This window comes from Bacillus rossius, chromosome 11, assembly GCF_032445375.1.
Source record: "Bacillus rossius redtenbacheri isolate Brsri chromosome 11, Brsri_v3, whole genome shotgun sequence".
Classification (NCBI taxonomy): domain Eukaryota; kingdom Metazoa; phylum Arthropoda; class Insecta; order Phasmatodea; family Bacillidae; genus Bacillus; species Bacillus rossius.
The window spans coordinates 47,259,275-47,281,344 of record NC_086338.1 but is presented as its reverse complement, the minus strand read 5'-3'; the positions used below and the strand labels follow the sequence as shown (position 1 = coordinate 47,281,344).

At 38.7% G+C, this 22,070-nt stretch overlaps 1 protein-coding gene across 1 annotated transcript in view; it reads right to left on the bottom strand.

The window, feature by feature from the left end:
• LOC134536912 (uncharacterized) overlaps nucleotides 1–22,070 on the bottom strand; it is a 37,031-nt gene that overhangs the window by 6,651 nt on the left and 8,310 nt on the right. The window contains exons 3-9 of the mRNA XM_063376992.1: nucleotides 18,765–19,062; nucleotides 17,847–18,081; nucleotides 14,884–15,235; nucleotides 12,164–12,211; nucleotides 10,634–10,834; nucleotides 9,036–9,112; nucleotides 4,738–4,901 (exon numbers count right to left, since the gene is read on the bottom strand). Of these exons, the coding sequence (XP_063233062.1) occupies nucleotides 4,738–4,901; nucleotides 9,036–9,112; nucleotides 10,634–10,834; nucleotides 12,164–12,211; nucleotides 14,884–15,235; nucleotides 17,847–18,081; nucleotides 18,765–19,062 (1,375 nt within the window). The remainder of the gene's footprint in view (nucleotides 1–4,737; nucleotides 4,902–9,035; nucleotides 9,113–10,633; nucleotides 10,835–12,163; nucleotides 12,212–14,883; nucleotides 15,236–17,846; nucleotides 18,082–18,764; nucleotides 19,063–22,070) is intronic.

Genomic DNA, 22,070 nt, shown 5'->3' with positions numbered 1-22,070 from the left:
GTTGTTGCGACCCCATTTATTATGACTACCTATCCATTACCACCCCTTTTCGAAAATATGAAAAATATTTGAGTTGTATTTATCTTGGCCAGCACTGTACTGCACAAGGTGCAGGAGACAACCCCACTAACTGTCTGAACCTATTCCCCCCCTCTCATTTTCTCTTGGCCAGCACTGTACTGCACAAGGTGCAGGAGACAACCCCACTAACTGTCTGACCCTATTCCCCCTCCCATTTTCTCTTGGCCAGCACTGTACTGCACAAGGTGGAGGAGACAACCCCACTAACTGTCTGACCCTATTCCCCCTCCCATTTTCTCTTGGCCAGCACTGTACTGCACAAGGTGCAGGAGACAACCCCACTAACTGTCTGAACCTATTCCCCCTCTCATTTTCTCTTGGCCAGCACTGTACTGCACAAGGTGCAGGAGATAACCCCACCAAATGTCTGATCCTATTCCCCCTCCCACAAAGATAACGGTTCCACAGTGCTAGGCATGACTTCCCGCTGGCTGGCTGTCAACCACTGTGATATCGCTTGCTTCTGTTACTACGACTACACATTTACCCAACGTTTTTGGTTTGATTTGGTGAATGACTGTGGAAGACCGATGCACTTTTTTGGACTTGATTTTGTAAACAGTTGTTGAATCACACATTTTTATAACAATAATATGCATACTTATTGAGGGAAAGTGATAAAATAGGAAGGGATGTGAGGAATCCAGAGATTCGGGAAAAGTTTCTAGAGCACAAAATTTTTTTTGTTATGCAAAAAAAAATCCAACATTGTTGGTCTTTTTTTTACTGATATATACGTGGAGGAATGTTATTTTCTACTACATTCAGTGAATAAAATTGAAAGAAAACTTATACAGAAAAAGGCCAATTTAACATAGTTGGTCAGAGACATAACCACATTATTAACTTAATTTTACCCAGAAGAGAGTTAAGAATGTATTGTAACTATCAACAAACTGACAAAAACTTTATATTTGTCTGTAAAAAAACACACAACACTTGGACCGCTCTGTGGTTAGATTCATTCAAAAACAGGGGTCAAAGAAACATGAATAGATCATGTAGAAAACACAGGTATAAACGTAAGAAATGAGGACTGTTATTGTGACATGCCATTATGTGTTTTTTGAGTAAGACATATACAGCGACCTCCCAGGTGCACGGATGTGACTGCTACCGGTGATGTTTATCTTGACAGCACAAGGTATTATCTTTTCATATTGGCTGACAAAAAAATGTTCGCTCCTTTAACCCAAGCACGGCACAGCTGGCTGCTGTCTGTCTTCCCCTACTCCACCCTTCGTAACATTTCACGTCTCGCCCACTCTTGTGGGCTTCCTGCTCTCTGGCGCCCCACGTATAATAATTTACCATTTTAATGAAAATTCCCTTCATTTTCCTTATGCAATCAGTGTCAAATGGACTTAGTGCTCGTTAAACGATACGTTGCACAATGTGCCTCGTTTTGGTGAAGTTAAAGGGGTGGGGGGGTTGTCAAATATGCTTTTCTTGGTTATCTTTTTTTCTTGGATATATATATATACGCATGCATGCATTCATTCATTCATGCATTCATACATACATTCATACCGTATTTACCCGAATATAATGCGATGATTTTTACCAAAATTGCTGGAACCGAAAGTGAGTCTCGCAGTATAATCGCAAACGTACGTTTTGCCGCCGGAGGAATGTTTTGAAACGGCGCGGCGAGACAACTGTGTCAAGGTCACGGCAGGCGCCAGCGATGCGGCTAAAACGTGAAGTAACAGCGCTGCTAGTCTCAGCTTGGGTCAGTATTAGGTAGAAGCGATTGTCGTTTGTTTGGTCGCTTGTGCTGTGTTATTGTGACGTAAGTTTTGTTTTGCATCGTAAGAAAGTGAGAGATTTTTTATAACATGGATACTGTAGAGAAGCGTGGGAGTACACGATTAAATATGCCTAAAGGGCTGAGAAGAAGTTACGATGCTAACTTTAAGATTATTGTGGCAAATTATGCCATTCAAACGAACAACTGCCAAGCTGCTCGTAAATACGACGTCATTGAAAGTAACGTGCGTAACTGGAGGAAAGATTTGCCTCGTCTAAAAAACGCAAGTAGTACCAGGAAAGCATTCAGAGGGCCAAAAAAAGGACGGTTCTCGGATATTGAAACCCGCGTTGTGAATTTTATCAAAGAGAAGAGAAGAGACGGGATGCCTATTTCGCGAGAAGTAATAAGTTTAAAAGCCCTAGAAATTGCCCGGGAGTTAAATATTCCGCGGACTAGCTTCAAGGCTAGTACTGGTTGGTGCGTGAGAATGATGCGCCGTTGCGGTCTTTGTTTGCGGCGCAGAACATCATTAGCACAAAAGCTGCCAAAAGATTTCCAAGAGAAATTGACTAGATTTCAGCGTTTTGTGATTGGTTTGCGTAAACAACACGACTATTTGTACGGCCAAATCGGGAACGCAGACGAAACAGCAGTTTATTTTGACATGCCCCGCAACACTACCGTTGATACAAAAGGCGTCAAGACTGTTACCGTGCGCACGACTGGTAATGAAAAGCTGCGAGTCACGGTGATGTTATCTGTTTTGGCAGACGGCAGGAAACTGCCACCATTCATCATATTAAAAAGAAAAACACTTCCCAAAGAAGCATTTCCGCCGGACGTATTCATTCGTTGTCAAGAAAAAGGCTGGATGACGAGTGATTTGATGCAAGAATGGTTGCGACTTGTGTGGAATCGGCGCCCCGGTGCACTGCTGAAGAAAAGGGGCATGTTGGTTCTTGATGCGTTTCGGGGACATCTGACACCTGAGGTTAAAGCTGCGGTATGTAATTTTAACACAGACTTGGTTGTTATTCCAGCGGGAATGACAAGCCAGCTGCAAGTCCTCGATGTTGTGGTAAACAAGCCGTTCAAGGATCACCTTCGCCAACAATATAGTGATTGGCTGCTTGCAGGTGACCATGCTCTCACACCGACTGGGAAAATGAAGAAACCATCAATTCTGCAGCTAGCAAGATGGATTTCCACTGCATGGAAAAGGATAACTCCAGAGTCCATCGTCCGTGGTTTTAAGAAGTGCTGCATTTCAAATGCCATGGATGGCACGTAAGATGATATGTTGTGGCAAAATGAAGATCAAGGCAGTAGTAGCAGCAGCAGCAGCAGCAGCAGCAGCAGCAGCAGCAGCAGCAGCAGCAGCAGCAGCGGTACAGACATTGACAGTGAATGATTTTGCCTTACCAGCATCATAACAAATTCTGTTGATGTTAATTTTGTTAGTGTTGTGACAAACTCAAATTTATATTTGCCTGGGTAAGTTTATATATTTAATTTTTATTTCAAATTTAATTAAAAATTTCAACAAAATAAGTGCTGTGTTTTTTTAACTATGATTTCCTCTCTATAACTTTGTGTTTGAACTGTGGTTTCCTCCATGATTTTATTTTTCTAGACACACAATCAGAAAGTTAGGGGTCGCATTATATTCAGAGTCGCAGTATATTCGGGTAAATACGGTACATTCATACATACATTCATTCATACATACACACATTACATACACACATACACAGGCCCTAAATGTTTATTAGGATAACCCCCCTCCCCCCCCCTACAATAACATTATTCCTGGAAAATGTGAGAGGTCGTTAACGAGGTTTTTCTGTATTTAGAAGATATGCTAAAATAGCATTTATGTTTGAAATGACAGAACAAAATATTGCAGTTAATGCAGGAATGAGGAGGAGGAGTAAAATGCTAATTTTTCTGGCCCCTGGGCCTATTAGATGGATGAGAGGTGATGAGATAAGAGGGAAGCCAGCATTCAGAGTGCTTCGGTGGATGGGAAGGGAAATACCTTGAAAAAACCCACCGGCTAACGGAAACAGTATATAAAAAGAAAAACCCAGGACCTGACGCCTTTGCGAGAAGCAAGTGGTCTGACCACTCTGTCACAAGCCAGTCAAAGTTTAGGGGACAGGTATGGTGACCATAACATTTTTGAGGAATACTTTAGAAGTATTCATTCAACCAAGATTCTAATTTTAAAAAAATGTATTCAACACCATATAAGGTCTCTAATCCAGCACATTCAGAACCACGCCAACCAAATTTACTTTTTTATTTAATTTATGGGTAACATATTAGCTTTTTTTTCACCACATTTCATATGAGTAATTTCATGAATGGAATGGAAATGTATAACTACGGTGCTGCCATCTGTGGCGGATGGCACAAACCAAAGTTCACAAATCCCAAAAGGAAACTTTAGAGCATTAATTGTTCATAGAACTTTTTTGCTTTTATCATAGCAGTTTCATTACATAGTTCAAAATTTCCCTCCGCTAATCAAATGATTCAATAGCCGACATAGTTTCCCAGCAGCGGATTCTAGAGGCGGGTGCGGAAATTGTGCGATTCGCACAGACATGAAATTAAAAACATAAATTTGCATACATATTTATCATGCTTGGCATAAATATATTTTTTTTTAATTATTGAACTTCAATATAGTTGTAAGGGGATTACCAAATATTAAATTCAACCAGTGAACACTGTACTGAAATGAAAACCAAAGTAACGATAAGCATTGAGCGAACTAGAAATGCTGCCCGATAATTTAACGAGATGTGCTGAATTCGTGCCGGATTGCAGAACATGCCGGAGTAAAGACCTTCCACGGCATCAGGCAAACGACTCGGCCACGAGCGGGGGGGACTGACCTCATGCCGCTGGGAGCAGGGATGCGGGACTGCATCCTGGGAATGTTGCTGGGACCGCCGGGACCCGCGGGCCGCGGCAGGCCCGAGGCCGGCCTGGCCTGGCCCCGGGCCCTCACCGCCGGCGGCCTCAGACCCGCTGTGCCCCTGCCGTGCGTCGTCGCCGCCTGCGAGCACGGAACAAACAAGCCCTCGCGACGTAACAACGACCACTCACCCCAGCACTGACATCGGCCACGAGGTGGCAAATAAAACTGCTCGCAATTCACAGCTGTAATTCGACGGACGTCAAAAAACCGAAGTTTATAAAACAATTAACAATGTTACAAAACCTATATATAAATGATAGATGCATAGGGATGGTGATTTTTCGTTTTCGCGAAATAGATGCGAAAATATGCTAAATTATATTTTTTCCGCTATAAAATGCGAAATCTAGACTATTCCGAGATAAATGCGAAATCAAGGTAAAAAAACGTAGATTCGTCTTCACTCTACACAATTTATTTACCGATTGTATTTCGTTTCAGTTCAGTATCAAAAGAAACCATCATTTTATGGCGTATTCAGCACAAGTATCTTATTGTCACGTCATTCACAACACTATTGTTCGTAAATATTGAATGAAAAATGGCCATCCGTGACTCGCAATTGTAAACAAAGCAAAGAACAACTAGCTGGAAGAGTGTCCGTCATCTTGCAGAGTACAAGTTTTTAGGCCACCATATTGCGACATCTCTGCTTTGCCGCGCCCATTTTCTGTCTGTGTTTCACGTGGAAGCCGCGTTCTTGTGTAGTCTGTGGAAGGTGGTGTGTTTACAAATACGTGCATACTCGTGAATGTGTTGTACACTGTTATTTCTCGTGGTAAAAATGGGACGAAACGTAATTTCCATTCGCGATCGCATACATGAATACAAAAATGAACAGTTCTACGAAAGTGATACGAATATTTTAATGTGCAATTTTGTAATTGCCGTCTGGAGTAGTGATGGGTCGTTCGTGAACGATTCGTTCAAAAAGAACGAATCTTTGAGAGAACGAAATCTTGCGATTCGTTCGCGATGTAAAGAACCGGCTCTTTGAGAGCCGGTACCTTGAAAGATTCGGAAGAACGAAAACGTGGAGAGAACGAGATGAGAGAACCGGTCACGCGCCCGGTCTGATTCGTTCGTGAAATGATTCATGACGTCAGGAGTCTGAAGAATTAGTAATCACAGCGTGCGCATGTTCAGAAGAGCAAACGATAACTGATCAAATAAAATAGGGTAACATGAAAATTATCTATACCTGAAAATGTCAACTGTTAAGTAGTGGTTTAAAATTGCTTTTTCACATTCACATACACAAATTTGGAAATAAAAACTAATAAAAACCGTATGAATTAAAAATAACAGGGACAGTAACTACAAACGTTCACACTTACCATTTTTGGGTTAATTAATGTACTTAATTTCATTTGTCTCTCTTCATACGGTACTGAATCGCGGTAGTAGTATTAAATTTTGTATTTTTTTCTCTAAATGTGTTGGTCTACATGTAAACACTTTACTGTCATTAGAGTGTAAATAGCCTGTATATTAATATTTGTAACTTTAAAAGTAATAAGATATAAATAATCTTGTTTCATATACGCAACTGTGATCACTGGCTACGAAAAGCAATGTTCAAATACAAAAATACGTAGCTAATACTCTAAAGGATGAACGAGTTACGACACCTGATAAAAGAGCCAGATTCCATACACAGAAAAGAACGAAATGAACGAGATGAACGAATCGTTCTGAATGAATCATTTCACGGAACTGATCCAAAAGAACCGATTCGGTCAAAAGACCCGTTCTGCCCATCACTAGTCTGGAGTGGAAAAAAAAAAAGATGTACTTGAAAAGCACATTAAATCTGAGGGACGTCAGGCTGCAAAAAAAAAAAAGATTCACCAAGAAATCGGATGAAGGAAAAAAGTCTGTAAAACGGCAAGCAACAGTTTCTGGCATGATCGAAAACCAAAAGGCGAAAATTGGAAAAAACGAGTTTCAATAACATTATTTGTGCACTCTACATCAACTATGGCCATGAACACGGCTAAAAATATTTATTGTAATTTTAAGTATTAAATTTATTGCACTCATAAGTGCTAAAAAAGTTGTTTGGAAACCTGCCAAGATAGGCTATCTTTGTAGTTGTGTTAGATCTTTATTTCTGTGGTTGTTAATAATTAATATTTGTATTATTTAATGCTTTTTAAAAATATACTTTTCTTCAGTAATGTAAAATGAGAGAATTGGCTAAATCTTGTTTTTAAAAATGCTACAAAATGCTAAATTTCAAATTCAAAATGCTAAATGTTATTAATTTAAATGCTATAAATCACCATCTCTATAGATGCATTAAGGATCGAGCGAGATTATCAATCTCAAATCCAAATTCTACTATCCAAAAGTAGGCATGCAAACTTATATTTTTAGGAGATAGTTCACAAAAAAAAAATCAAAATGGACACATTTTTAATACAAAACTAATAAATAGAACTACAAAGTATTAAATTACATTGACATATAATGCCAAAAATTCTTTGAAAAAATTAGGTCTACATCTACACTTAACATTCATAAAATTCAAACTAATACAACTTACTGTTGAAAAAGCTGACACATGATTAAGTACAAAATCAAAAAATTAGAATTCAAATGTGTTCAGGTACACCGTTAAGGCTTTACTAGCCACAGCCCTCTATTAGCATCTTAACAGCGTGGTTGTAAGTACGCTTGTCTATCCGTGCCGTAGGGCTTCTCAGGAGGCTGGAAGTCAAGGATAAGTAATCATACACAGCATTCAGTTTCACATGACGCCCAATTACATAATTCACGTATGTCACAGAAATCATGCTGCTGTGGCTCCTAGCCTGATTTAGAGTCCATACCTGCCAACTTTGGCCAGTCCAAAAGCGGGAGGTTTTTTAGTGGTGGGGGGCGGGGAGGGAGGGAATTTTGTTTATTTTGTAAATTTCGAATTTTTTTTTAAGAGTAAACCAGCATGATTAACACAAGCAATGGGCAAATTGTGTTCTAAAATAAAATACTTCAACAAACACTCTGCTTTTGTCACACTATCTTCTTTCCGACTTGTCACGAAAAACGTCTAATTTCTGATTTGATGCCATAGCATTGACGGCATGTTTCTTTGTATTTATATGCTTCACAGTGTCGCCCTTTCCGGCATGCGAGACGGAAAAATCACAACGACACAAAGAACAAAATGCAGCATGTTCACCTTTCCTCGATTGCAAAATACACGGAAATTCGTCACTAAATGTTTTCTTGTACACAGCAAGATACTTCACTGTAGGCTTACTTAGCGCCATTTCTATTAAATCCCTATTGCGGAGTAGGCCTACAACTAAACAACGCATACAAAATACTCATCACGCAACTGCTTCCACAAAATAATATTTTTATGAATACACCGTTGAATAAATTCGAAGACTGTACTATAATGCTACCTCTACACTTCGTCTGTGAGCACAGACGCGAACAAAGACGATTTTGTTCGGGGACGAACAAACAATTCACACATAGCCGGCTGACAAACCGAAGCGAATTTGGGCACGAATGTAAACAGTGGCATCATAAACTCATTATTAATCCACTCCGTCTTTATTTCAAACCAATACCACCGAAAATACAGTTTACAATGTTGACAAAACACACAATCTTGGAAAACAAATGAAACCTTTTTCTGGTTGGCTAATAAACACCAATGACGAACGTGTACCAAAACAGCTCCCATAATTATCGTAAATAACTACGTTTCTTTCTTAGATGTACGCTTAACCAAGTGTTTTAGCCGACAATTGTGGGCATTTAGGTTATTAAAATAACTACACGTTATGGTACGAACCGTAGTTACTATACGATTGTACGGAATAATGGTACAAACATATTAATTCTATAAATTTATTGCATTAGAAACTTCAAGAGAAACAGAACCAAAAATCGGGAGATTTGAATGACAAATCGGGAGGGCGGGAGAAAGGGTACAAAATCGGGAGTCTCCCGCCTAAAGCGGGAGGGTTGGCAGGTCTGAGAGTCTTAACTCGAAACGACAGCGTGCACACCCAGAGGCCATGTTTTCTGTCAGCTGAATCTGGTGCTGGACGACTGTGGCAGGCGTGCGGGGGGAGAAGGGGAACTCTTACAGATTAATTTTTGCTAGCTGCACTTTAAGTTTCATTGTATAATCAATAACAATAAAACAAACAAGCAGCCTGTGTTGCTGAACGCATACAGCACTTTGCTCACCTCAGTTCTTCGGCATTCAGTTCTCCCGGGAGGCGCCAGCTTTCTTTCATGGTATTGGTGATGGTTTTCTCTGACGTCTGAAACAAAAATTGAAGGAAACTGTAAAAGCACTCATACTATGTACATGGTGGAGTATTTAATCATGCCTAGCCCAATTTAGAGTGCTCATGTTACAAGTGTGTACCGTGTTTTATTGCATATTTGTCGCACATTTTAAGCTAAAATTGAGATTGAAAAGTAGGGGTGTGATTTTTTTGTGTGAAAACTGAAAAGCATTTTTTTGTTTGGAGTAATTTTTTCATAAAAACCAATCATTTTATTTGAAAGTACATTTAATTTAAAAGAGTATACAGAAGCATGCCAAACAATTTAAACTAATAAGTCATGCAACAATAACAGTTCACGTCGCAGATTTAAGTGGCCTGCGTTCGCGTTACAGTTTGGGTTTTCTATTTAAAGTTGAAGAAAGGTTTTTGTTTAATGAATTATTAATATAAATTGTTTGGTGTGCTCTTGTATACTCCACCTTATTTTTTAAATAAACGTACTTTCCACGAACGGGTTTTTTTTATGAATAACTTTACCTAATAAAATTTTTTTTTCCGCATAATCGTCGCACCCCTACTTTTCAAACTTGATTTTAGAATAAAATGTGAGACGATTATGCGAGAAAACACGATAAGCAGTACATAACAAATGAAGGATTTCTAATTTAAAATATTGCATTTTATATGGGAAAATAAGTTTATAGGCAACAATTTTAAAGAGAAAATGGCGGATGGGAAATCGTATGGTGTGGGTACATCTTCAACGAGTTTTGCAGTATTTGTAATTACTGTATTTTCCCATTATAAAAACCACAAAACCTGACAGCAACCTGGAAACAGATAGCTGTTGCAAGGTCACGTTTCTTACCTATACAAAGTGCTTGGAATCTGACAGAGCGACCAAAAACCTCATGCAAATTTAATGCGAGTATTTTTTTTTCACCCGCAAATTTTGACACACTAAAATAACAGTGCGACGATTATGCGACAAAACACGGTAACTGGATTGAACTGAACCGAAGGTAAACAAGTCCCGATAAGGTGGTCGGTTGGACTACAACACCAAATCAGCATGTGAAAATTAACTAGCATCAACGTATCAACTTGTGGCATGTTCCGAGAGAATTATACCGAATTTTCTGAAGTACCTACTCTTAGAACTCTTACGAGAGATCACAATGCACATATTTTAACTTAACCAGCCCTGTTCACGAGTTTTCCAGAAATTAAGAAACAATTTTAGACATTTAAGAACGTTAAAAAAGGTTGAGGTTATGCCAATGCTGTTTTACTTTAACAAAAAAATTTTCTGAAGTACTACCTACTCTTAGAACTATTACGAGAGATCACAATGCATATTTAAACTTAAATAGCCCTGTTCACGTGTTTTCCAGAAATTAAGAAAATTTTTTAGATATTTGAGAACGTTAAGAAAAGGTTGAGGATATGCCAATGTTTGTTTCACTTTAAAAAAAAAAAAAAAAAAAAGTATTTGATGATAGGGAACTTTCAGGGAATGGAACGAATGCGAAGACTGCCAGGGCCACTCACTGTTCGCCAGGACCTGCGTGGAGCCGAAGGGGCTGCCACCCGGGCTGGACCGCGAGCTGCGGGAGCTCCTCGCCCGGCCCCCGTCCACGGAGGAGCAGTCCGAGTGGTCGGAGTGGTAGCGGGCGTCCGCCTCCGCCTCCCTCGCGCCGCTCTTGGGGCGGATGGGCGACGGCGGGTTCTCTCCGAGGCTCGACCCCAGCACTGGAACGTCACAGAGGAGGAGATATAACAGAAAAAAAGGCATTTTTCAAAACCAGCGCCTCAATCTTACGGCGACAAACAGTGGGCGGATCCAGGATTTTGGTTTGGGAGGGGCTCGACCCAGCTGAGACTAGGGCTTTATCAGGGCAAACACTAAAACAATAGTGGACCCAGATGCTTTTGGAAGGGGGCTTGAGCCCCTTAGCCCCCCCCCCCCCCCCCCCCCCCCGGATCCGCAACTGGTGACAAACAAATGAACTAGGGTGGATTTCAAGGTCGCTGAAGCAGGAAGCAGGGTTGCTACGAGCTCGAAATTGCAAAAATTCCCCGATGTTTACAGCTTTTCCAGGTCTGAATCAACAAGTTTCCCTGGCCAATCAGAGACACAAAATATCCCATGGCTCACTATCGAACTTCTAAGTTTCAAGCAAGTATGATATTAGCTTAATTTTTACCGTAAAAAAAATATCAGGGTTCAGGAAAAGGTGAAATCAACTAAATTTCATGATAAGTAAACGTCTGAGCTGTTATTGAGGCAGTGCCTGGACGCTGGTAGAAATTGTGTTTACAGTGTAATTTTGCTGTCACAATAATTACAGAAATATTAGGTGATTTCCCTAACTTTTCCACGTATTTCCTGACCATTTTAATTTCCTTGAATTTATCACTGTTTTCTATACCTGTAGCAAACCCTCATGGAGCAGACAAGAGAGATGCTGGGAAGATCAGAGCAACAGGTATGAAGTTTATGAGGAGTTTGTTGGCAGTTACGAGGTAAGACAGGATCAGGAGTGAGATATGCAAGATCCAGGGAAAAGCAACACTGAATAGAACGACCATGTGCAGAGAATTGGAAAAGAGAGGCTGCCTTGGAAAATGATGGAGTTGAAAAACAGCTGTATATTACATGGATGTAATAATAATTAGGTATAATAATTATAAGGATTCACAAATTATATGGTTAAAAAAACTTAAGAAAAAAAAAATTAGTACATGCTAAGTATTTTACATTTTTAGTGTCCAACTGTTTGGATAAACAGAAAGCTGTTCTGTTCTGACCAATAAAGCTTATAATAATGTTAACAGTCCTTCATACATTTTGAACTAAACAACATGCATTATTTGTTATTTTGTTTTACTTTTGCAATCAAATTAATATACAATTTCCCATAAAATAACTAGTGTGTAAGCCAAAAAAATTGATATTACTCTACTGTAAAACATCTGTACACTGAAGTCACTAAAAAAAAAGCGTTCAGTACGTAGGTACTGCCAAAGCAATCTATTCCTGGCAAAAGAAAGAAGAAAAAGAAAAGTTACATGACTCACTTTCTCGTGCACGGCCGTGGAAGGGAGTTGATATCACCTGCCTCAGACCTGAAATAGAACACAACTCATTTCACTGGCAACGCGTACTCACACACTACGCAGTTACAAAATTATCCTACTGTTTACTTCTCACACAAATGTAGGATGACCTCAAACCCTATATTTTTAGCACTTTGGCACAGAGATAAACTAAGCCTTCGCAAGAATATTCACAGATAGGTTTCGGAAAAAAAAATAATGGTGAATACCTTAAATGCTGTTTTGACATCACATACGTCTGTGCAGATTAAGGTGTCTGTGACAGCACATTAATAATGATATAAAAAAATTCACAGAGCGACACATTTTTAAATACCTATGTGCATATGTAGGTACAGTAGAACCCTGTTATAATGTTCCTGCATATAATGTTTTCCTGCTTATAATGTCATATTTTTAAAGTCCCAATATTTCCCCCATAAGGACAATGTATTTATTTCCTGCATATAACGTTCATAAATAGTGTAATTTCCTGCTTATAATGTTTGCTTTCTAACATTCAATAAATGGGAAAAAAATGTTTTAAAAACAAATTATTCCAACACTTACGATAAAAAGTTTCCTTTATGTATGTTTATGTTTACAATCACTGCCATACAATATATGAAGTTTGTTAAAATACAATTTTATGCAATATACTGAAGGTACACAATGTTCATAGTTACGTGTCAGTTGGCACCCTTAGTCAACTCTTCTCTTCCTTGCCATTCCAGTGGGTATTCAGATGCACGTACATAGTCCTACGATATTTAAGTTGCCAACCATTGAGCGAGGGCATAACTAAAAGTGTTTTCTATTGCTTAAAAAATAATTTTTTTTTTCATTCGTACGTAGGAATCCCAAAATTAAACATTTTCAGGTGGCGAAGGAGTAGATGTTTTCACTCTTATGTTGTCGTCATGAATCGTGAGACAATTTTACAAAAAATGTGGCAGTGTATCTTTAAAGACAAACAAAATTTAACCAGGGAACAAAACGAAGTTGAAAAATTGTTGGCTTGTTTCAGAAAATTAATGTATCAAGTATACTATCTTTGGTTTTAACATTAAAGTTGTTTACATAGCTTGGTGAGTCCATTGGTACAAAGCTCGAACATTGTTAAGTGCTAAATTGAGATTTCCTGCTTATAACATTTACCTGCTTATAATGTTTTTTTCTTGTGCTTCCTTGAAAAACATTATAACAGGGTACTACTGTAGATATTAAATACAGTAGAATCTCGTTATAGCGAGCACGGTAATAGCGAGAACACGGCTATAACGAGGTATTTTTGAGGAATTTACGGCGTGATCGCTTGAAGCGCGCTTTTGTTATTTGTCTGCTTTATCTCCACCCCTCTCGCTCACCACTAGACATCTTGCCGTTGACGCCTGTCACATTCTTCAGCCGTGCAGTCGCCACCTAAGTGCATGGCTTTAAAAATAGAATCCCATCCTTTCTTTCTTTTATCAAACTTCCGTTAGTGATCTGTGCCGTGTGTAGACAAAGTTTGAGATTGGAACAGAAACAACGTAAGAAAGTATTTTTTACAAATTAGAAATATGTATGTTTTTGTTTTTATAATCGCGCATTTTCACGTTATTTTTGGTTGTTATTTTAAAATAGATAATATTAAAAAGCCGCTCTAATGAGATTTAATTGTTTCTTGGTTAACAAAAACTATTAATTATCAAATATTGTTAATTGTTTATATTCTATTTATTATTATTTACGCGACGTCATACTGTACGCGTACGCAATACGACTGGATTCGTTACTGCAACATAACATAGCATGTTATGCGGTATCAGAAGTAACGATAGTAACGAGTACTAATTGTTAATAGTAACGAATACATACGGGTACACATTTTTTCGTTACTTTTAGACCTCTAGTAGGCACTACCGTATTTATTTCCGAATCGGTAGGACAGTTTTCTTGTGACTTTTGTTTCGGTCAGTTGTTGTGGTATCTGTCCGGGAAAGGGGTGGTGATGGTTTGAGTTTAATCCCAAACTTATTTTCTAAAAAAAGTTGACAGGTTTCTTTAAAAGAAAAAAGTATAGTTTTCCAGCGACTATTTCGTTTGAGGCGTACGTGCGTTGCCGCAGCCGCACTCCTTCTTTTTTGTAAGGAATTAAATCGTCGCGCTACACTAGCACCACCTGCTAGCAACATCCCGAACCAACATGGTTGCCAGCAGACTGCCCGCGTCGACAATAGATAGCAGGACAATGCTGCGTCGGCCGCGGGCTGAGATGCTATACTTACGTGGCGTGGTAGGGTATTCTGCTTATTTTGATGCAATCGGTGATCGTATCCGTACTTATGGGGTATCGTTTCAAAGAGAAATTACACATCTGCTCACAGAAATTAAGATTTTGTTAATATAACCAGTTATTTTTCAATTATACAGGTTTAAACACAATTGTTATGCTATTTTCGGTTAATTTTTATTTTTTGGGGGCCAAAATTTGTCCAATTCGGTTATAGCGAGGACACGGTTATAGCGAGGATCAAACCCGGAACCGTGACACCTCGCTATAACGGGACTCTAGTGTATGTATTTGCAATACTTGGAAAGTTAAAACACTGCAACCAATAACATGTGTGTTGTGCGTTACCCACGAATTTTTTGCCTCGCTTCTCTGTCGGAGAGGATCGAACGAAATAGAATAAAAAAAATCAAGAGGGCGAGCTCACTCTCTTCCTGCATGCGCGCAATGTTCTGAACGTCGCCCACGTTGAGCGGGCGGCTGCCGGGCGAGAAGCTGCCGTCCGACGCGCTGCTCGCCTGGTCGTCGTCCGCCGTGCGGAAGCTGCTGCGGTTGCTGCCGCTGCCGCTGTCCGACGCCGCCGAAGCCACCACGAACGTGGAGTCCATCCCTGACGGCGTGTGGCCGGCGAGGAACGTCGCGTCGCCGCCCGGCGCCCGCCGGTCCAGGCTGGGGTCCGACGACTTCAGGAACGTGCTGTTGGCGTTGATGTTGGACGCCCGCCCGGACGCAGAGACACGGCGGTCCAGCGGGCGGTCCAGCCGCGTCTCCGAGGTCATCTGCCGACGTCGAGAAGAACGCGGCATTTCAGTAGTTGTAGTTTTGTGCCGAAGTAAAAAATACTGTTAAGAGAATGCTATAGACGAGGCAGGCCTGTGTTGTGACGCTGCTGGAAACGGAACAAGCCAATCAAGCCAGCGCGCCGGTCAGCCGGGGAGGGGGATGGAGAGGGGGGGGGGGGGGGGGGGGTTTTCCAAGGGAGGCTTCGCCTCCCGGAAACACAGGTAGCGTCCGTCACTCCACTACACGGTAATGCGATTGGCAGTGGCGCCTGTCCTGTCATTCTCGAGTGTTTAGTAGGGCATACTTTTTTTTTTTTTTTTGCATTCTTTCGCAAATAGTAATTCGCAACACTAAACTCCCAACTCTGAGTTTGGTTCCCGTGTTAGCATTGTAGTAGATGAACAGTCGCGATGGGGAAGAATGCTGGTTACACTTTATGATACATGTATAATAAATCCAATAATGGACAGAAAGATGAATATACAAATACGCTGATTTTGAAGTTTTTCGTTTGATTGCGTATTCATCTTTTTTTTGTCGGTTACAGAGGTTTCTTATGACAAACAGTGTAACAAGTCATGTTAAATGTAAAAAGAAAATTATTTTTTTAAAATCAACTTGGTATACAGTTGGGCACATCTATAGTGCTAGTTTGAGAATCAGTCTAAGTTGTACTTCTGTAAGCAACTTCACAAACTCCAACCATCTGACACATGTCCCAACTAACTTTTTTTTTAAAAGAGAAACTTCTTTACAGCATGTAAGGTAAGTCGAGGAGGCTACATCTTCACAGCGCAATGAAAAAGCATAACGAGAAAAAGGTTAATACTCATAGCAAAAAAAGTAGAGAGTCACCAGGTTTGTTACATCTGCTAACCTCCACTGTGCATTTTATTGGCTATCAAATTACTTGCTGGAAACATAGATTGCAGCATGAGTGTTCGATGGCATACTTTCATGCTACAATAATTACATAATTGCACACTTGTGTACTTCTACACTTTCTCTATCAAACATTTTTTTTTGTTTCAGCCAGCTATGGACCATGTTATTCTGTTTCCATCCTTGGGCTTTAACATTTGCCCAATACTGCCGCACCTGTTCCCGATGTTTGTTGCTTCCTTTTTTCTCTATAGTCCACGTATTTTCTGTTTTTGGGTAGGCTTTTCTTGGAAACTCTGGTGTTGCTTTAAATTTCATCTTAAGCGGTTCACACACTCGAATATCATCATGCATCTAAAATATTCCAAGCTGATTCAAGGTTTTTCCAATTTTCTCGGTTGGGTGGCCACTTTGTGCCTGCTTCTCACGGAGCATTTGAACGTCACGGCACTCGGGCACATTATGCATGGAAAATTCAAATTTGCGCACTACTGTTTGTGCCTGCAACTCTACAGGGTTTCCTTTTCCGGAACATATGTTCTCTAACAAAAACTACTTATTTTGGCAATTCCTAACAACCATTAATTTCATGCCCCCATTGTTCAAGAACAATGCAGTGGAACATCTAAATAAAATGATTAATAGAATAAACCCTCATTTTTTAATACCAGGGATTTAAGATTTTTGTATTTAACTCTTTAAAAAAAAAAAAAAAAACTTGCATGTGCATTTTTCCCCTGCTTAACGGGAAAGCATTTCCCGCAATTTATATTGCAACAGCGCTGCATTTCCTAGAAAAACCTAAAATTTGAAAGTGATCATTGTGAAGTTTATTTATTAAACGCTATTGCGTGTGGGCATGGCAACTTCATTTGCCATTGTAAACAACCTTCATTTCCAATAAACCAAAACTTCGGTGATGCATGCACAAAAATTATGAGGAAACAAGATGGCATCTTTTTGTTTTTATCTCTTTCTTTAAACTTTAATGTATAATGCATGCAATTAGTCGTAAATGTGGTTGTTTCGCAGTGTATTCCTGAATACTTGTTTAAATAAAATAAAAAGTTAATAGGTTGTAAACCAACATAAAAAATTCTTGTAAATATAGTGTCTTATTGCATGTTTAGAGATGCTTGTTTTACTACAATAAAGATGTTGAAATGTTTTGGACAGGCAGTTGGCAACACTGCAATGGACAACCGACTTGTTTGTAACTTTTTCTGCTCCTAAACGTAAACAATTTTCGAATGCCATTGTTTCCGACCAAAATCTCAAATTAATTAAATGGCAACGCATGATGAAACACTTAAGTCCAAAAATTAATAGTGTAAGAAATTCTCAACATAACATGTGGACATATTGAGATGCTTCAAATTTCTCACCTCCTAATAAAGAACCGAAAAATTTTATGTTCAACTTCAAAAACAACTGTGAAGAAGAACTGCAAGATTGGATTTCTTGTTTTCATCTAGTGAGAAAATGAAGTTATAGTTCATATATAATTTATAGATTTTATTTAGCGAGGTTTGTATTTGCTTATTGTTTACACCGTAGTGAGACAATAAAAAAAAAAATTTTTTTAACACTTCCCTCTTTTTATATTTTTTTCCAGTTTTTACAAAAATGTTTTCCCTGGTCCCTTGAAATATGTATTAAAAAAAAGAGAGAGAGAGGTTCTACTGTACGTCAGTTGAAGCCCGGCCTTGAAGTCTCGGGACTCACGTGCAAGCGAGGTTCCGACGCCACCTTCTGGAAGGTGTGGTTGATCGCGCCAGTTTGCCGGACCGCGATGCCGGGGCGTCGGGCGGGATCGGCGGGCGGGCTCTCCGTCCGCCTGGCCGCATCCTCGACCACACTCGACCTCCGCGTCGCGGTCGCGGCATCCAGCAAGGTCCCCGTGTCGCCGTGGTCGATGCGAAACGTCAGGGTCAAGTTTCCCTGGCTCTTCCAGATTTCCCTGCACAAACAAGAGAGAATTTCCAGTCTTTCCTTTTTTTTTTGGAAATCAAATATTTTTATTTTTCAACTAAACACTTGCACTAATATTAAAAAAAAATTCTGCAATATTTATGCTCACAAAAATGTTGTAATCTTTGTGTACCCATCTATAGTAAATATTTTTATTCATTTGATGCCAATGTCAAAATTACTTCACTAACACCAGACAACTTAAAAACACAGGTATTATTTTTACAGTTAAGAAGAATTTACATATTAGAATTCAGGCTAGGTGAGTGTTTTCTGCCTGACATTCTGAGTATTACAAGTTATCCCTAACTACTTTTAACTTTCCTGATTTTTTTTCCCATTTTCCCTCCTAAAGGCTTTAAATTTTCCTAAATATTTCAGTATTTCCCCAAACAATTTTTTCAAGTTACTGATTTTTTCCTACTTTTACACAAAAAAATTTTTAATTCAAGATTGGTTACGAAGGTTTCTTCTATACTTTTTTTTTTTTAAATTCCCTGACTTTACAGGTTTTTATGACCACTTTATAATTACCAGACTTTACAGGCTTTTTATGACCACTTTTAAATTCCCTGACTTTACAGGCTTTTTATGACCACTTTAAAATTCCCTGACTTTACAGGCTTTTTATGACCACTTTAAAATTCTCTGACTTTTCCAGGTTATCCGGACCTGCGGCCACCGACGTCACTCTCCGCCCGGGCGGGGGCGGGTCGGTCGCCCGACCCCAGGGGCGTCGTCCGGGCGGGCTCCGCGTCGACGACGCTGAAGCTGCCGCTGTTGAACGGATTGCTGATGTCGTCCAGCGTCTCGGCGAACAGCATCGACTCGGTCAGGTGCCAGGACGACTGCATGCCGGACGACCGGCCGTCCTCCGCGAGCGGCGATTCGACCATCGTACCGAGCGTCGGCCGGCAGACCCGCTTCTTCGGCCGCGTGAAGGTGCGCGTGTCCACGTTCCTCCTCGTGCCTGGAAGGAACCGTTCGTGAACAGCAATAATCAATGTAATCAATCTACACTATTAAACGAGTTTTCCTTAATTTTTTCTGTCAAACAAAACATTTTTTCCCCCTTCTCAATAATCAATGTTACACGATATCATAAATATGTATATCACAAAAATACATAAAATATTTTTTGTAGGGAGGTCCAAAATGTGTATCAGGTTGCCGAAATAAAAAAATTAGTAACAGAATCGTTGCCTTTTTAAGTCTTTTCATGGTCATACTTAGAGACCGGAAAAATTCGCGGATTCATTTTGTGATAGGCTGAAATTCAAACATGTGTACAATTCTGCTGGTTCTGCTATTGGCTCGCGGTTTAACTGGAGCTCTCTGGGCCAACGAGAGACTATCGACCAAAGAAGCGTCGAATCGCAAGCTATCCAGTGCAGACGCCTCACTATTTAGCACCCAACGAACACGCGTGTTTACTTGAGGAGTGCAGAGGATAATGGAGGCTATTCTAGAGGTCATTGAATCCGCGAATTTTTCTGGTCCCTAGTCATACTAAATATCTGCCATTGATTTTAGGCTACGTCCCAATTCGCAAATAGCGCACACTCTTGCCCCCCCTATCGCCCGCTCCTGATGTTCCATCTTGAAGGAACGAAGGCGAAAGGAAGATCTGGTGTAAGTGCTCACTCGTGTTTAACTATAACTCCATATCTGGCAGCCCTCTAGGTTTTCAAAGCATAAAACAAACTTTTGAAAAAAAGTATTAAATAAACAAAATTATCAGAATTATTTTAATGTGAAGTTCATAAATTAACAGCCTGAGATGACTTTGCTAACTAGTTTATAATTTTCAGTACTATGAAATAAAAAAAAAAATTTAAAGGAACAATTGGGCAGTAAAGTACATAATATTAATATACTTTATAGAGACCTGAGCAGGGTATACAAACCCTCAATCTACACTATTAAATGAGTTTTCCTTATTTTTCCTGTCAAACAAAACATTTTTTTCCCCTGTCTCAATAATCAATGTTACATGATATCATAAATAATGTATATCACCAAAAATACATAAAATGTTTTTCTACATAATACTAAGTTGAAATGTTATGATTTCAATCAATACTTTGCAACCAATGATATCAATTTGTAAAAATAACTACTATAATTTATCAAACTTTCAACCAAAAAAAAAATTACTGATTGTGACCAGATGAATAACTATCAACATTTACCCATTCGTGGTTCACACCACAAAATCAATTAAAAAATTTATTCGTTGATTGTTTCTCTTATGTTTGATTAATGATGAAAAAATTTGAGTTTTTAATAAAATAATAATTTGTGACCTAAAAAGGACTGGTTTTTAGAAATCAAAAGAACACAATAGTAATAAAAATATTAATAATCCAGTTTAGTAACTAACATTTTGTCAATTTCACTGTGGGTGAACACCTGAGTTCATTGGAACGTGAGCCAGAGGGACAGTACACAGTGACAGTGAGCACACAGTTGAATTGGGACATGGCCTTACACTGAATTTTTACTCCTCTCCATGCCTATTTTAAAATGTGGAGTGCAGCGCACTAACTGTACTCTTCTATTAAAACATCACACGATCATTTGAACATTTTGTTATTTTAAGGCGAACAGGATGTTTCAAGAAAAAAAGTCACATTTTTAGAATTTTCCAGGAAATTTTCTACGATAGCTGACATTTTAGGAATCTTGTGAGCCCAAAAACACCTATGAAAACATATGCACATATTTTATTTATTTAATAATTCTCCTTTTAAAATTCATTAACATGAATTTTTGATGTCATGCTTACATTAAAACATTAAGTATGTATTAGAAATTAAGTCATGAAAGATACAATAAAAGAAACTTTATAAAACTTCATATTATAATGATATTGAATCAATTAACATGTTGCCCTCAAAAATGTCTAGTTAGATAAAATTATGAGTTTCTTAAAAAAGAATTCATTTAATATTACATATGTCAAAACATTTTACATATAGTTTACTTATTGAGCTAACCTGAAAAAAAAATATATATATAAATTATACTTGCATTATATCTGTTACTATTATCAGTATGTACACATTCTTTCAACATTTATATTGTTCTGTAACAATTCATGTGAACAAATTGTAAGAAGATTGTAAAAAAGACAATAATATGAATGAATAAATTTATTAATATCAATCAATACAAGTCAAATATAAATAGAGCTTAACTTGCAGAAGGATTAAACATCACTCTTTAATTCACATACCAAAATGTTAATTTTTCAGTTCTTTCAGCATGCATCAAACAAAAACTTAACTACATCTGGCTTTTTTTTTTTTTTTTTTTTTAAAAAAAGATGCACGCCTATTCAGAAAAGATGTGACGCTCGCTGGTGATTCTAGCCTCAAAGTGCAAAGCTCTGAACTGGCGCGCAGTCTTTTTGTCGTGCAAAGGGCGACCATGATATCTGAGCAATGACCATAAGCCTAACATTAAATGGCGCAGACATGAAAATAAAGGTGTAATGCAGGTGTCTCGCATGCTTTCAAGAATCTGTACTGGGTGTTTCATGTCTAAAAATTATTCTAAAAATACGCACATTAGCCATGTTTACTTTTCTAAAACAAAGTTAAAAAAAAAAACAAAGTACGAACAAAGAATTACTCATCTGCCCTCAGTGTATTCCTAAATGCTTTTCGTAAACAGACACTGATATAGTTTTCCAATCTGGTGGCTTTTGCTGAAACTCCAGGCAAGGCCCTTAAAAACAGCATTTAAACCCCAAATCAAGTTTAAATATTTGTGACATCTGCAATCAATATTACAAAGCTTTCAACAATTCTAAGCTTGAAAGTTTAAAAGTTTAAAACCTAGCTTAGAAAGTGTACAGAAAATTAAATCTGACATATTCACATTAAAAGTACCTTCAATTTTTTCTAAAACAATATAAAAAAAATTGTACATAAACCCAACCTTTTACTGTATGTAACTGAATGCATTAAAAGT